The 14,648-nt window shown below is 37.2% G+C and overlaps 1 protein-coding gene across 1 annotated transcript in view; it reads right to left on the reverse strand.

Moving 5' to 3' along the window:
• Positions 1-4,216: 4,216 nt before the first annotated feature.
• Positions 4,217-14,648, reverse strand: part of shoc2 (SHOC2 leucine rich repeat scaffold protein) — a 43,178-nt gene continuing 32,746 nt past the window's right edge. Inside the window, exons 5-9 of the mRNA XM_061922773.2 lie at positions 12,906-13,094; positions 12,020-12,142; positions 10,259-10,396; positions 8,472-8,589; positions 4,217-4,735 (exon numbers count right to left, since the gene is read on the reverse strand). Of these exons, the coding sequence (XP_061778757.1) occupies positions 4,527-4,735; positions 8,472-8,589; positions 10,259-10,396; positions 12,020-12,142; positions 12,906-13,094 (777 nt within the window). The 3' untranslated portion in view covers positions 4,217-4,526. The remainder of the gene's footprint in view (positions 4,736-8,471; positions 8,590-10,258; positions 10,397-12,019; positions 12,143-12,905; positions 13,095-14,648) is intronic.

The raw sequence follows: 14,648 nt of genomic DNA on the forward strand, positions 1-14,648 counted from the left end.
TAAGTTGATGATTACTTCTATGTGTAGAAATCTTTATTTATAATTCAATCACTTGCTTATTTTTCAACAAGTTTTTAGTATTTTTATATCTTTTTTTCCAAATAGTTCAAGAAAGACCACTACAAATTAGCAATATTTTGCACTGTTATACAATTTAATAAATCAGAAAATGATGACATAGTGCTGTATTTTACTTCTTTATCTCTTTTTTTCAACCAAAAAGGCTTTGCTCTGATTAGGGGGTACTTGAATTAAAAAAATGTTCACAGGGGGTACATCACTGAAAAAAGGTTGAGAACCACTGCGCTAGAGAATGAAGAGTGCTTGAAACTCCGCATGTCAACATCTCCGTTCGGTGCCACACCAACAAAATGCCGAGGCAACCATTTCCAGATCAACACCGTATGAAAAAAGTACTCAACAACAGAAGGAGATAACGTCCGCAGGAACCTACCACATAGCGGAGGACATACACTATTTGATTTCTTATTATGCAGCTCATTTTTATTTGACAGTTATTGAAATATCTTGTGTGTGAATGTTGTCTGTCTATCTGTGTTGGCCCTGCGATGAGGTGGCGACTTGTCCAGGGTGTACCCCGCCTTCCGCCCGATTGTAGCTGAGATAGGCTCCAGCGCCCCCCGCGACCCCAAAGGGAATAAGCGGTAGAAAATGGATGGATGAAATATCTTGTGTGACATCATGCACAAAAGTGCACTTTATTTGTTTTAAACTATTGTAGTGGCATTCTGTACAAAAAGTGCACTTTAATTTAGTGTTGTTTTGATGTCATCTTAGTGACATCATGCACAAAAGTTCACTCATAGCTTGTTTTAAAATGTCTCTGACAATCTTGCACTTTCTGTTTTGAAATGACATGAATGTTTGTGCCACTGCTTAATAACTGTTTAATAAATACACTTTTGGTAAATTGACTTAGCTGTGAGTTCCCTCTCTGCATGAAAGTTTAAAAAGAGCATATATTATTGCAGTATGAACAAGAATGTTTTAATGTAGACACATAGAATCATCATACTGCTGTGATTATATGCATCAAGTGTTCATTCAAGGCTAAGGCAAAATATCGAGACATATCGTGTATCGTGACATGGCCTAAAAATGTCGAGATATTAAAAAAAGCCATATCACCCAGCCCTACAACAAAGTAAAAAAACATGTTTTTTTCTTGAATTAGTCTTGTGTTCAGGCTGTAAGTCAAAGCTGCGTCGTACACACTTTGGCAGCCAATTTAATCCCGGAAATGGCGAGAACTACACGAAAAGACGCTTGTTTCCACCCCTCTTTTCTTTGCGAGGGCTATGAGACATTTTTCATCCAAATGGGAATATATGAACATCCGAGCAGTCAGCATCCTAATGGCAGCAGACATTGTACAGTAAGTGATGTTTAATTATGTTTGTTGGCTCTCATGTGCCGCGTATGCTTAAAATGATCACAATATACGTGAATATAAAATGTTATTGTAAATGTGCCCATTACTACATATCATGTATATAAAACCTTAATGGAGGTGTTTGGATGTTTTTAAGGGACTCCATAGGCAGAATAGAGCAACTCCCATGGGCTCCATTTCAAGCAGACTTTTAATCACATTTATTTCATATTTAAAATGCATAATAATTTTAAAAAAACACCTGTTGTCATGTCTTTCATAATGATTGTGACAAAAGGCAACATTTTTAAAAAAGCGCGGTTCCCATTTAAGGCAGCTGTGTAAAGGTTGCAAAAAGCCCTTTTGGGTATCCATTAATGATCGAAGTTTGGAGAAAAACATGAACGGTTAAATTGCACATGAGTCTGCGTATAAGACAGGAGGTGTGTGAATCTTTAAGAATCTAACTATACGATTCAGAATTGATTCTCGATTCAAACAAGTACAATAATAACAGGCTACAGGTTAGAAAATATATTTCTGGTTGAATTTAAATGGCCTAAATACATATTTTTAAATATGTATTCTTATAAAGAAAAAAAAGGTATACTTTTTTTTTACATCGATTTTGGAAAATTATGAATCGATTTAGAATCAATATTTCATTACCCCTATAAGACAGTAAATATGCATGTGGTCCATTTTCTTCTTACTCACCACCACCTTCCTCACTGCATGCTGGCATTCGCCATCTTACACAGGTGGCACACAGCAGGTATGACATGTGAAGCAGGCCAGGACACTCAAGGGCAGGGGGTTAGCAGCTTGAGAAAAATAAAGAAAAACATCATTTTCAAATCGTTTGCTCTAACTTCAGTTACATTTTGAAGGTAACAATTGAGTTCCTACGGTCTGTGGTGATGCCTGCTACACATCCACTGAACCGTTGCACCACCTCCCAGACCTGTCAGTGCCACTACAGCTTGCACCCGTGGAAGAAAGGAGAAAAAATTAAACAAACACTTTCAGTTCAACCTAACAGTGGGACAGAATTGAACAGAGCGCAACATGCATTAATAAATGAACCAAAGAAAATGTTGTTTGATTACCACTGTTGGTATTTTTTAATGTACAGTCACTTGAAATAATACTAAGTGAATACACATATCATTTAGAAAAAAAACATTCAATGATATAAAATAAAAACGCCGAGCAGTACAAGTCATATCACTTGCCATGAAGAAAGAAGAAGCAGGATATGGGAACTTTGACAGTTCAACAGTTCCTTTTACCATTGACAGGATAAAACCTCCTCAACACAAAGAAAGTTCCAACTCAGTCCTTTCCAAGTGATGCAAATTTACAAGATAAAATACTTCTTAATGAAAATGCCCCCATTCAAAAATAAGCGATGAGAGGCTACTGCGTTTGTTTTAAACAGAGGATGCCAATGTTTTTATTCCAAAAAAGTGCATAAGAGCAGCAGCATTACTGGGACAGTGTGGGACAAAAGATCATATTTTAAAAAATTAAGTTAAAAAGGAACTTTTTTTTAGGGAACCCTGTCAAAAGCTGAGACAAATTGAGGATTTTTAATACAAAAAGGTGTCAAGAAGGGGTTACCTGCCAATGTTTTATGATAAAACCGTTTTTTTGAGGCTCTGATACACTCACCAACATAAGTCCTTAAAAAATGTTTGATATGTTGGTCTATGATCGAGTGGATGACAGCTAATTAGCCCAACACTGAAGATATCAAACAAGTAAACTGAAGTAAAATTGCACTCAAGGCAACAGCCAGGATTTGTATACATTTATAAAAACATCCATCATTTATCCCGTCACCGATGCATCTTTTAGCGCACAATAACAGATGGGGGCGGGGTCACACGGCACCACCCACACTGGAGAAAAGTCCAACTTTATTTTTTTTTCCTTTTGATTTGTATTTCTCATATGTATACATTACTAGCTTTACATTGTACAACTACTGCTGCAATCTGTTTTGAAAAACACCACTAATCGCCCCATTTCATAAGTGATGATATCGCTGGACCAAATCGATCCAACAGCAACACGAAAGTTAAAAACAGCAGTAATAAAAAAAAAAAGAAATAATTTATGTCTTTGTATTCTCATGGACAATAGTGTTTAGAATGATCCAGTGGTTCATTTCTAAACATAGGCACAATTAAAAAAAAAAAAAAAGAAATCAAAAATTATACTTAAAAAAAAAAAAAGTACAAAAAACTATAAACACGTCATCATTAGACCTTTGTTCTTTACGGTCAAGAAGTATTTAACGCAAGTTATCTCCGGAGAGAAATGATAATGTAAAAAATAAAATATATATTAAAAAAGAATGACACATTAAATTATGGCAGCAGCAGTAAATGTGAAGTTCCAAAGACGTGTTTTGTTTTTGCATATCCTTGCTCACGTAGTCGATGCTTGTAATTACTGTAAATACGTTGGCAATGGGAGCACGCTTTGTATAATTAAAAGACTTGCCACTTAGCTCACAGTTATATATATATATATATATATATATATATATATATATATGTATATATATATATATAAATATACACACATCTATTATATATATGTACATATATATTATATATATGTATTATATATATACATATATACATACATATGTATATGTGTATATATGTAATACACATATATATGTATATGTAGATACACACACATATATATATATATATATATATATATATTGATTATATATATATATATATATATATATATATATATATATATATATATATATATATATATATATATATATATATATATATATATATATATATAAAAATTCATATATCTTCAGTTTTGGCAAAGAGATGGAAATATGTTCCTCCTGTACGATTCGGAATGAAAAGATGAGCGGGGGTATTAAAGTGGAACAATGTAGAGTCTCCATTGTTTCTCCTTGTGTCCGCCCAAAGACAGAGAAAGAGTCTCTTCTCCACCCACCTCTTCTTCTGTGCCCCCCCTCCGACATTGATCGCGAGGGGGGCGACTACTTTACAGTGTATGTTACACGGAATGGGGCGGGCAGGCAGGCATGAGGGTGCAGAGCAAGCGGGGGGCGGAGGGGGCTCTGGCCTCAGACCATGGCACGGTAGGGTCCCTGCATCTTGAGGAACTGGATGATGAAGGAGGGGCCCCCAGCCACGATCTGGGGCGGCAGGTGGCTGAGGGGACAATTCTCGATGCTCATGATGGACAGCTTGCTGCACAGGGCCAGCTCGAAGGGGAGGCTGTGCAGGTTGGGGTTGTCATTGAGGTACAATTCCTCCAGGTTCTCCAGTGTGCCTGAGGATGTACACCATTGTGTGTTAGAAGAAACATTCAAATGTGGCACAAACAGACCACAGAGTGACAATAAAGGACTATCAGGAATAAGAAAATAGCAGTGTTTTGTTTTTGTTTTTTACTTGAAATGTATCAAATATTCTTAATACCGTATGTCGAAACAGCTTTTCCAGGGTACAATTCAAGGATTTTCTATATCTGAGAATTTCCAGTAGGTTTTAACTGTCACTAATTGTGTTCATATTTGTTTTATTATGGTTTAAATCAAATAAAATATTGTGAGAGGCGAGCAAGAATACGTTTTTGTACAGCTTTATGGCCTGGTGTTTTACTACTTCATATAAAGAAGCAATCTTTCCAGCGAGAGAGCGTTATGTTGTGTATTGAAAAGATACAATTCCAAGAGATTTATTAACTATTTTGCGTTTTTAAGTACTTATTGAACCCTGGTTGTTTTTTCTTTGTCTCATCGGTAGGGCTGTCAAAAATAACGCATTACCTCATGTGATTAATCACAAGAAATGATCACATTAATCATGTACACATGCGGATTAATTACGAGAGATGTAACAGTATTGTAGATACCGGGGTTTTAAGGTTTCAAAATCATCACCCAAATGCCGTGATGTCTGACGCTATGAAACGAAAACCTAGTGAGTGTAGTTTTTTCTGACGCTTTTGAGTTGGTCGGTATAAAAATACACAATCTCCCATAATCCTTTGCGCAGCGTGGGACCAGAAGGTGGGAGCATGGAACGCAGTAAAGGGGAGAAAAGAAGGAAGCATGCGGGAGAAGTGTGATCAGAGGAATTATTTTTTTATGGACATTTACTGAACATTTCATCAAAATCCACCCATAACGTTGGAGTTATGTAGCAAACAGAAGAACAAACCCTGGCTAAAAAAACATAACCTCTTTGGCTGAGGTCTGCATACAAAAGCGCTACCTTCGTCTCCAGCTTTCCAAAGCAACACGGAGCGGGTCACAGTGCGCCGCCGCGGACAGGAAAGCGTCCGGTCTGAGCGCGGACTTAGAACACCGCGGGAAATATGAGAAGCTATTTGACAAACCATCACCCAGGAACATTTTTTAAGCCATCGAAGCTAAACAATCATTTTTAATGTATTTACGTTATTAAAAATTTCACTGTCAGATATTTTCTTGAAACAGTGGATGTTTCCACACAATTCTTTGCACTTAAAAATAAATGTTTGTAGTAATAAATACAATTAGAATATTTCAGCATGAGGTTTGTCTTCGATTCCAATTAGTGTGTTTATTCTTAACATTCCTGGTCAGTGTATGTTTTGGTATTGGAATTTTCTTTTCATAAATGGAAATTGAAAAACAAAAAAGAACTGGTTTATTCGAATTTAATTTCAAAGTACAAAAAGGAACATTTAAAAAAGTGTTTTTCATTTTGGCTTGTCAAACTTTAATCTACATCACAAAACCTCTCACCTGGATAGTAGGAGGATGAGGACGTATTCCTACAAGTTGGTACACTTTGACAGTCAATTTAGATGCAGAAATGGCGAAAACGACACGAAAAGATACTTGGTTCCACTCCATTTTTTTTTTGGAGAAGATTATGATTAATTCTTCATCTCAACGGGAATATATGAACATCCTAGCAGTCGGAATCCTAATGAAAGCAGACCTTGTACAGTAAGTGATGTTTTATTATGTTTGTTGGCTTTCATGATGTCTGCAGTGAGTAATAATCAGTGACCCTGTAAAAAAATAGCGAACGTTGTGATGCATTTTTAAAATGAATACGCCTCGTGTGCTTACAATGAGCAACATTTGCAAATATAAAATGTTATAAAGGTACCTGTTACTACATTTCATATATGCTTAGATTATGTATACACAGCCTTAATGGAGGTGTTTGGATGTTTTAAGCGCTTTATAGGCAGAATAGTGCAGCTCCCACATGCTCCATTGTAAGCGGACTTTTGATCACGTGTATTTACTATTTAGATGGTATTTAAAAAATACATCCTTGTCATGTCTTTCATATAAATTGTGAACGATAGGCAAAATTCCCCCAAAAAAGTGCAGTTCCCCCTAATAACAAATCCATTGTGTTCCAGCACTTGAAAAAGAAAGGCTTGTTCCTGTGAGTCAAACGCTTTATAAAAGTCCAAGAAAAGCAGACTGTAATCAAATCCCTGTATTCAATAATGTCCCTTACGAGCCTTATGTTGTCATGAATAGAGCGCCCATTGAGGAATCCTGATTGTGTTTAAAAAGCAGGGATAATTACTACGGTACCCGTGTGCCTGTGACTCTGGCTAAAATGTCATTGGAGCCCTACAAACAAAATATTTTAGACATGGCACAACAAGGATTGACTTCTACAGAAATATTTACTAACATATCAAGTGTAACAGAAAAACAGACCAAAATGGATGTGTTTTCATTTTCCGACACCGGAACCGGAAGTAGCGATTTTAAAGACAGGAAAGTAGGAAAATCTGCACTGTGACGCATGATCAAATCCTTTCTGCTTCCACTTTCGTATATGTGCATAGAGTTACCTGGAGATGTCAGTCCTCGTTGTGCCATGTCCAAAGTATTTTTGTGTAGGGCTCTAAAGACATTTTAGCCAGGCACACGGATACTGTAGTCTCCCCGCTTATGGTCTGAGAATAAAACTTCTGTAGGCACAATTTGTGCAACACAATAATCAATATAACATTGACCAGAATATGTAAATAAAACACTCATTCTGTATCATCAGTTCAAAGGTACAGTCAGTCTTCAGCAAAATAAAAAGGCTTTTCTGGGTTAATGTACACAATTTGTGTGAGGTTTAATCGGTTAGATGACCTCTTATGTCTTAAATGTTGCAAAAGTATTTTATTTTAGCACGACACAGCTTACATAAAACATGGCTCTTGTCAAGTTTGCTTTTGTCGTGGACATTCCAGAAGCCCACAAGTCTGTTTTTAAATTAGACAAAGTTGGTCAGATCTCACAGCAGATTCGGCTGCTGCAGTCAGGTATGTTTGTTTTGTCTGTCCAGTATGTCCGCCTTCAAAAGTTTCCCAAAGATGACGTGTACTGTGCTTCTTAGTTCCGCATTTTGGCATGTTCTGTATTACAGTACTTACTCCAAATCGCGATACATCTAAAATTCGTACATTTCTCCCACCCCTATACCCTGCCCACATATTGTATTTTTAAGTCATTGCATGCTGGCCCAGTCTGAATACTACCACTTTAGACTCCCTCCTCCACTCATGTTAATCTGTGGCTAAGCTCACAACTTCAGCAGTAACCAGCCTAGCCAACACCAATTAAGCAGTGAAGGGGTCAAAAGTGGGACAAATAGTGGACTGTTAATCTCTTAAACCCTGCTGGTTAACACCAAATATTTATTAAGAAACTATGGCATGATAAAATATACAATGACATGATTATGTACCACAGACAAAGTTAGTTCAAGGATGCAGGGAGTCTAGCACTAAAAAAACATATAGCGATATAACCAGCTATGAGCATCATCTCATGCATGACTTGGAATTCCACGCACTGATCCTATAAGCGGTAGAAAAAGGGTTGGATGGATGATTTTAAAATGTTACCTGACTATAATGCAACATTTATCAACTTCTGACCCATACAGAGCAGTGGACTTTTAAGTTCACACTTGATTTCTTGTTCCCGAACAAATGGCACTTTTGAGATACAGGTAGATGTGTGAAGGGAATTAACACAAGTATTTACCAATCTCCTCAGGAAGATGTTGTAGCAGGTTCTCCCCCAAACCCAGATGAGTCAGGTTGGTGAGGTGGCCAATTCCTCTTGGTAATGTCGTCAGCTGATTATTTGTTAACACCAATTTCTAATGACAATCAGAGGACAAGACAGTTACTAATTATAAGACATGCATCAGTTAAAGGGGCTGTTTGCAACTTTCTCAACCAAACAATATAACAAGAACACCACTAACTAGCTAATGTTACCATTAGTGGTTTAGCAAAATATATATCTTTAAAATGTGCATATTTTTCGCAATTTTGGCTTAATCGATATATACAGCTAACCACACACAGAGCTAATGTGCGTACGTGTTACGTAGGGACATAGCCTACATCATCATGTACTAAAAGAAGGTAGGTAAAATGTTTGAAAAGTTATCACCCTCTAGACATCCGCATGAAGGTGGCAAACAGCCCAATCTTTAAATAGGAACTGCACTTTTTTTTTGCCTATCATTCACAATCATAATAAAAGACACAACGACAGATGTATTTTTTTAATGCATTCTAACTCGTAAATAAATGTGAATAAAAGTCCGCTTACAACAGTGCTAATGGAAGGTCCTCTATTCAGCCCCCAAAAAACTATAAAAAAACACACAAAAACCGCCAACAATACAATACATACATCTCATGACTTGAATATTAACCAAGTATTAGTGATATTGTTATTATATAGAGTGAAGTGAAGTGAATTATATTTATATAGCGCTTTTCTCTAGTGACTCAAAGCGCTTTTACATAGTGAGTTACATTTAAACCAGTGTGGGTAGCACTGGGAGCAGGTGGGTTAAGTGTCTTGCCCAAGGACACAACGGCAGTGACTAGGATGGCGGAAGCGGGGATCGAACCTGCAACCCTCAAGTTGCTGGCACGGCCACTCTACCAGCCGAGCTATACCGCCCGGTATAGAGGCGGTGTGATCACAAGCTTGCGTGCCAATGTTGACATGATCGATTGATCAGCTGCTTCCAGGTTTCCTTGCCCGTCATACTTTATTGTAGATCATAAAGCATGCCTCTTACGTTGATAGTAGAAGAACGAGGACGTATTTTGACAAGTTGGTACACTTTGACCCCTTTTTCTTTGGGGAGTCATTCTTCATCTAAATGGGAATATATAAACAACCTAACAGTCGGCATCCTAATGATAGCAGTTGTTGTACAGTAAGGTTTGTTGGCTCTAATGAAGTCGGCAGTGAGCAGTTAACGGTGATGTTAAAAAAAGCGAACGTGGTGATGCGTTTTAAATTATTGCGCCACGTATGCTTAAAATGATCAAAATACGTCAATATAAAATGTTATTATAAATGTCCCTGTTTTAAATACTAACATGGTGTGTATAAAACCTTAATGGAGGTGTTTGGATGTTTTAAGGGCTTTACAGGCAGAATAGAGCGGCTCCCATGGGTTCCATTGTAAGCGGACTTTTGATCGCATTCTAAATGTCTTTCATAATGATTGTGAGCGATAGGCAAAATACCAAAAAAGTCAGTTTCCCTTTAAGTAATAATTTTGCGAGTATTGCTTTGGAAATCCTCTCTAAAATATAAACGTAAGGTTAGAAAACTACACTGATACCAACATCTATTAAAAGGTCTGGTGGCTGTAGATTTTTACTGATTAAAACCTTTCAACATGTGGCTACGAAGTCCTTCTAAATTCCACTTTGCACTTCAACTTCCCACTAGCTTAAACTTGTCTTTTAGTCTTTGATTGCCATGCAATAAAGAACTATCTTAGCCAAACTTGCCTGTAATTCTTTGAGATAAGCAATTTCGTTGGGGAGTGATTCCAACTTGTTTTCCTCCAAGTCAAGCTCTCGAAGCTTTCTTAAATTGCCAATACCATGTGGTAACTTCTTCAGAAGATTATTTGACAATATTAACACCTGTGAAGAAAAAAAGAGAGTGATCGTGAAATTGGTCACAAGCATCACTACTGTTTTACACATGAAATCAAAATGTTGACATGATGTATACTGTACAATAGTAACTCAGTTTTGGTAACTCCCACTTTTTGTATGATTCAGTGTGACAAAATGTTGCCCTTGTTTTCGTAGACAAGTTTGGGTATTGTACGGCCAAACATTGCGTGGAACATTGCCCACAAAGCATTCCACGGAATGTAGTAACCCAATATTCACACACATTGGTGACTCGGTCCCTGTTTTTTAACAAGTGTGACTGAAAATGTTGCAAATGTCTGTACGATAAAGAAGGTGAGAAACAACATTGAATTCAAGAAAGAACAGGGCGTCCGCATGGTTCTCTGCTCATTGCTATGATTTCCAAAAAAGGTTTTTAATAAAATTTAAATTGATGTTAAATGTTCATTTATCAGGGCTCCTACTGTTACTTTGAAAACAAATTTCAGGACATTTCTGGATGTTTTCATCCGCTACAGAGACAAGTTATGACGTCACATACGGATGTTGCTTTGAAAGTGTTCTTTTCTACAGTTATAACTTGATTGTATCCACATTGGTTTATTAAAGTTAAAGTTAAAGTACCACTGATTGTCACACACACACACTAGGTGTGGTGAAACTAACCTCTGCATTTGACCCATCCCCCTGTTCCACCCCCTTGGAGGTGAGGAGAGCAGTAAGCAGCAGCGGTGGCCGTGCTTGGGAATCATTTTGGTGATTTAACCCCCAATTCCAGCCCTTGATGCTGAGTGCCAAGCAGGGAGATAATGGGTCCCATTTTTTATAGTCTTTGGTATGACTCGGCCGGGGTTTGAACTCATGGCCTACCGATCTCAGGGCGGGCACTCTAACCACAAGGCAGTGATCAGTGTTACTCAGGCGTTTGATGCGTTGCCCATGGATAGAAGAAAAATAAATATGACAAACTGGGGTAATTCCCAACTCATCTTTCTCTTCTCTCATACTACAACATTCTTTGTTGTATTTCCTCTAAAAAGTCTTAGTATATTTTTAGTAAGTCACTGAAATAAGTATAATCTTTCTTTCATCTCAGTTTGCAAATGCACATTTGATTGGCTGGTAGCGTTGCGTGGGGCGAGAAGTGATGTGCCTTCATGTTGCTAGAAGATAAGTTAAGTATAGACGAGCCTAACTGTTTGCATTCACTCAAAATGCAGGGGAGGATAAATCATTTGTCAGGATCACGTGACCATTTCCAAGACATTTGACCTTTTTTGTCATTCCCAATGTGTTTTCAATTACCGGTACGCAAAATTAGGTCAGTCATTTCTCAGGGTTTCCAGGGTGCATGGTTCATACGTATTTGGCATTGTTTTCTGCACATATAACGTCAATCATTCTGTATAAAATGTTTTGTAGTAATAATATTGGGTGACCGGAACGAAAACCAAGGTACCATGGTATTTGATTATTGGTCCGGTATAACTTTGGCTTGATATTACCTATGATAACAAACACCTTTTTACAACACTCAACCAAGACAAAAGGGTTACTGTTCAATGGCTGTTACATACATTACATGGTACTCATATGGAGCTTTTATGAGCTGCATTTGTGGCTTACCTCCAGAGACACCAGGCCGCAAATATCCTCTGGGATCTTAGTCAGCTGATTGGTAGCTAGGTTAAGCTCCACCATGTTGTTCCATGTGCCAAAGTCCAATGGCAGAGAAGTTAACTGGTTGTCCTGAAGAAGACAAAAGTCAAGATTATTATTTAAATGTCAGACAATTACATCCATCCATCCATTCAATAATTCATTTTCTACCATTAAATGACAATTACAGCCATTACAACGAGTGCACTGTTCAAGCAGCTTCTGACAAGACTTGAATCCAAACGGCGTAAACAATCTGTCTGTAAACAATGTCAATACCAATAGAGACTTCAGTAAAATTGCTGTTCAAACCTGATAAAAACTGAACAATTACTGGAAATAACAGAAATAGCATTTACATGTGCAACATTTACTTAAGAATTACTTTGCCAATGAGAAACACCTCATCCTTCCTCTATGCGAAGGAACCAGAAGAAAAGGCATATAATCTATACTTTTCTTTTGGCCTTGTTTTAATTAACTGTTAAGCAGATAAACTTTTATGATGGATGACAGCACAGCAACTCAAGTTTAAATTTGCAGCCAAGCCTCACAAAAACCTAAAGAAACACAAGACAGGAGACTTAACCCCAGATTCACATTTCACGGAACTTGACTTAAATCAAAATCATTTTTATGAATTTGTTTTTTAATACATTCTGAAGTCTTACTCTATAGGAACGTTCTAGTGTCCACATACCATAACATCTAGCCTACACATTTAAGTTTCCAAAGTGGAAAAACCTCTGAGCTTCAAGACAGCAGACAAGCGTATAAGTAGGCACTAGTACTGTATTTGAAAGTACAAATTGCAATTATATCAGGCTGACATGCACAAAACATGCAAATATACCTTCATGTTAAGCTTGCTTAAAACGTTGGCCTTAAAGAAGATTCCAAACGGGATCTTGTTGATACGGTTGTGCTCCATGTTGAGCGAGTAGATGGTCGAAAACTGGGAGGGTCCGCCCACTGGGTATGACTGGAAGCAGTTCCTTGCTAGCGTCAGGCTAGTCAGTTTGACCAAACTCGACAGGAGGCCCTGTTTAATATCAAGCAAAGGCACAACAGAACTCAAATATAATGAAACAAAAATGTTTTTATAGACTGGATGTCCTTAAAAGACGCTCAAAGGGGTCATACTATGTCTGTTTTTTATTTAGATTAAAAAAAACGTCCTAGTCATCTACATAATATCAGGGCTGTGAATATTTGGGCACCACAAGATTCGATTCAGAATCGATTCTTGATTCAAAACGATTCTAGATTCAAAAGCTATACTTTTTAATAACATTGAATGCCATTTCTATGATTAATTACATTCCTCCATAATAAAGATAAACAGCTCTGATCAATTTCTATATTACTTAAAAGAAAACTGGTTTTGTTTAATAAAATGCTTCCCAAACATTTAATAAATCCAAATCCAAATAAGGCAACAAGCGAAGTATCCAACACTTCCCTTTTCTAAAGTACATCTGTACAGCAGATAAGGGCATCTACATTAACAATATGATTTGCCTGAGGGTCTGGACAGGACAGATGGAAAAAAAAAAGTTTGTTTGATTTTTCAATTAATTAAGAATCGTTACCAATAAGAATTGCGACTTTTGATACCCCAACATAATATGTAACGTAAAATTTGGACTATAAGCCGCTACTTTTTTCCTACATTGTGAACCCTGCGGCTTTTAAAACGGTGCGGATAATTTATGGATTTTTTTTGCTGACGGCCACAATACAATAATTAAAAAAAAAAAAAAAAAAGCAAACACACTGATGAGGTGTGTTATTGTTTGTGCTATGGCGCCATTTTTAGACGAGTTTGCGCACTGCAGTTGCTGCAGTGTCCTTCCATTTAGTCCTTTCAAGTTACTGGAAGTACAATTGCCGTTCAGTCTTCTCGTCGTCCATAGTGTTTCTACTCGTATGTATTCACCAGTGATCATTCCAAGCAACGTTTGTAAGTTTTACAATATAACTTAAACTGTTTATACTTACTAAACTGTCTCATGTGTGATGTCTGTATTTGTTTTCATGCATATTTGTACGTACTATTGCATTTGTAATGAAGCCAGCCTCGTTAGTCTTAGCTAATATGCTAACACGTTTACGATGGTCTGTGTTAGTATTATTAACTTACAACAGCAGTTTCACAAATTACTTGTAAATTCACCCAGATGTCACCGTGGACATGTTGAGTCTGTTTTGCTGATTAGAGAGCAAGCTTTGGTTTTGTCCGATCACCTGTTTTACTGACGTGTTACAGGCACCGTTTGGAAAAAATTAAGGTATGTAAATAAACATTAACAAAACCTTTCTGTGTGAAGAACTTTATTTCGCAACATATATATCTGCGACTTATAGTCAGTCCGGTGCAGCTAATACATGGAAACTATATTTTTTTGCGAACATTTTGTGGGTGCGCCTTATACCCCAGTGTGCTCTATAGTCTGTAAAATACAATAATGTATGATATTTTACAGACCGTTTTCAAGCTGCTTTCTGACCGTCTTTTCAGGATGCACCATTTTGTGGGCGGTCTATTAATGTACCTCCACTTTGACTGTGTCCTCTCCCCATTAGCCATGTTGTA

This window comes from Nerophis lumbriciformis, linkage group LG27 (assembly GCF_033978685.3).
Source record: "Nerophis lumbriciformis linkage group LG27, RoL_Nlum_v2.1, whole genome shotgun sequence".
Classification (NCBI taxonomy): domain Eukaryota; kingdom Metazoa; phylum Chordata; class Actinopteri; order Syngnathiformes; family Syngnathidae; genus Nerophis; species Nerophis lumbriciformis.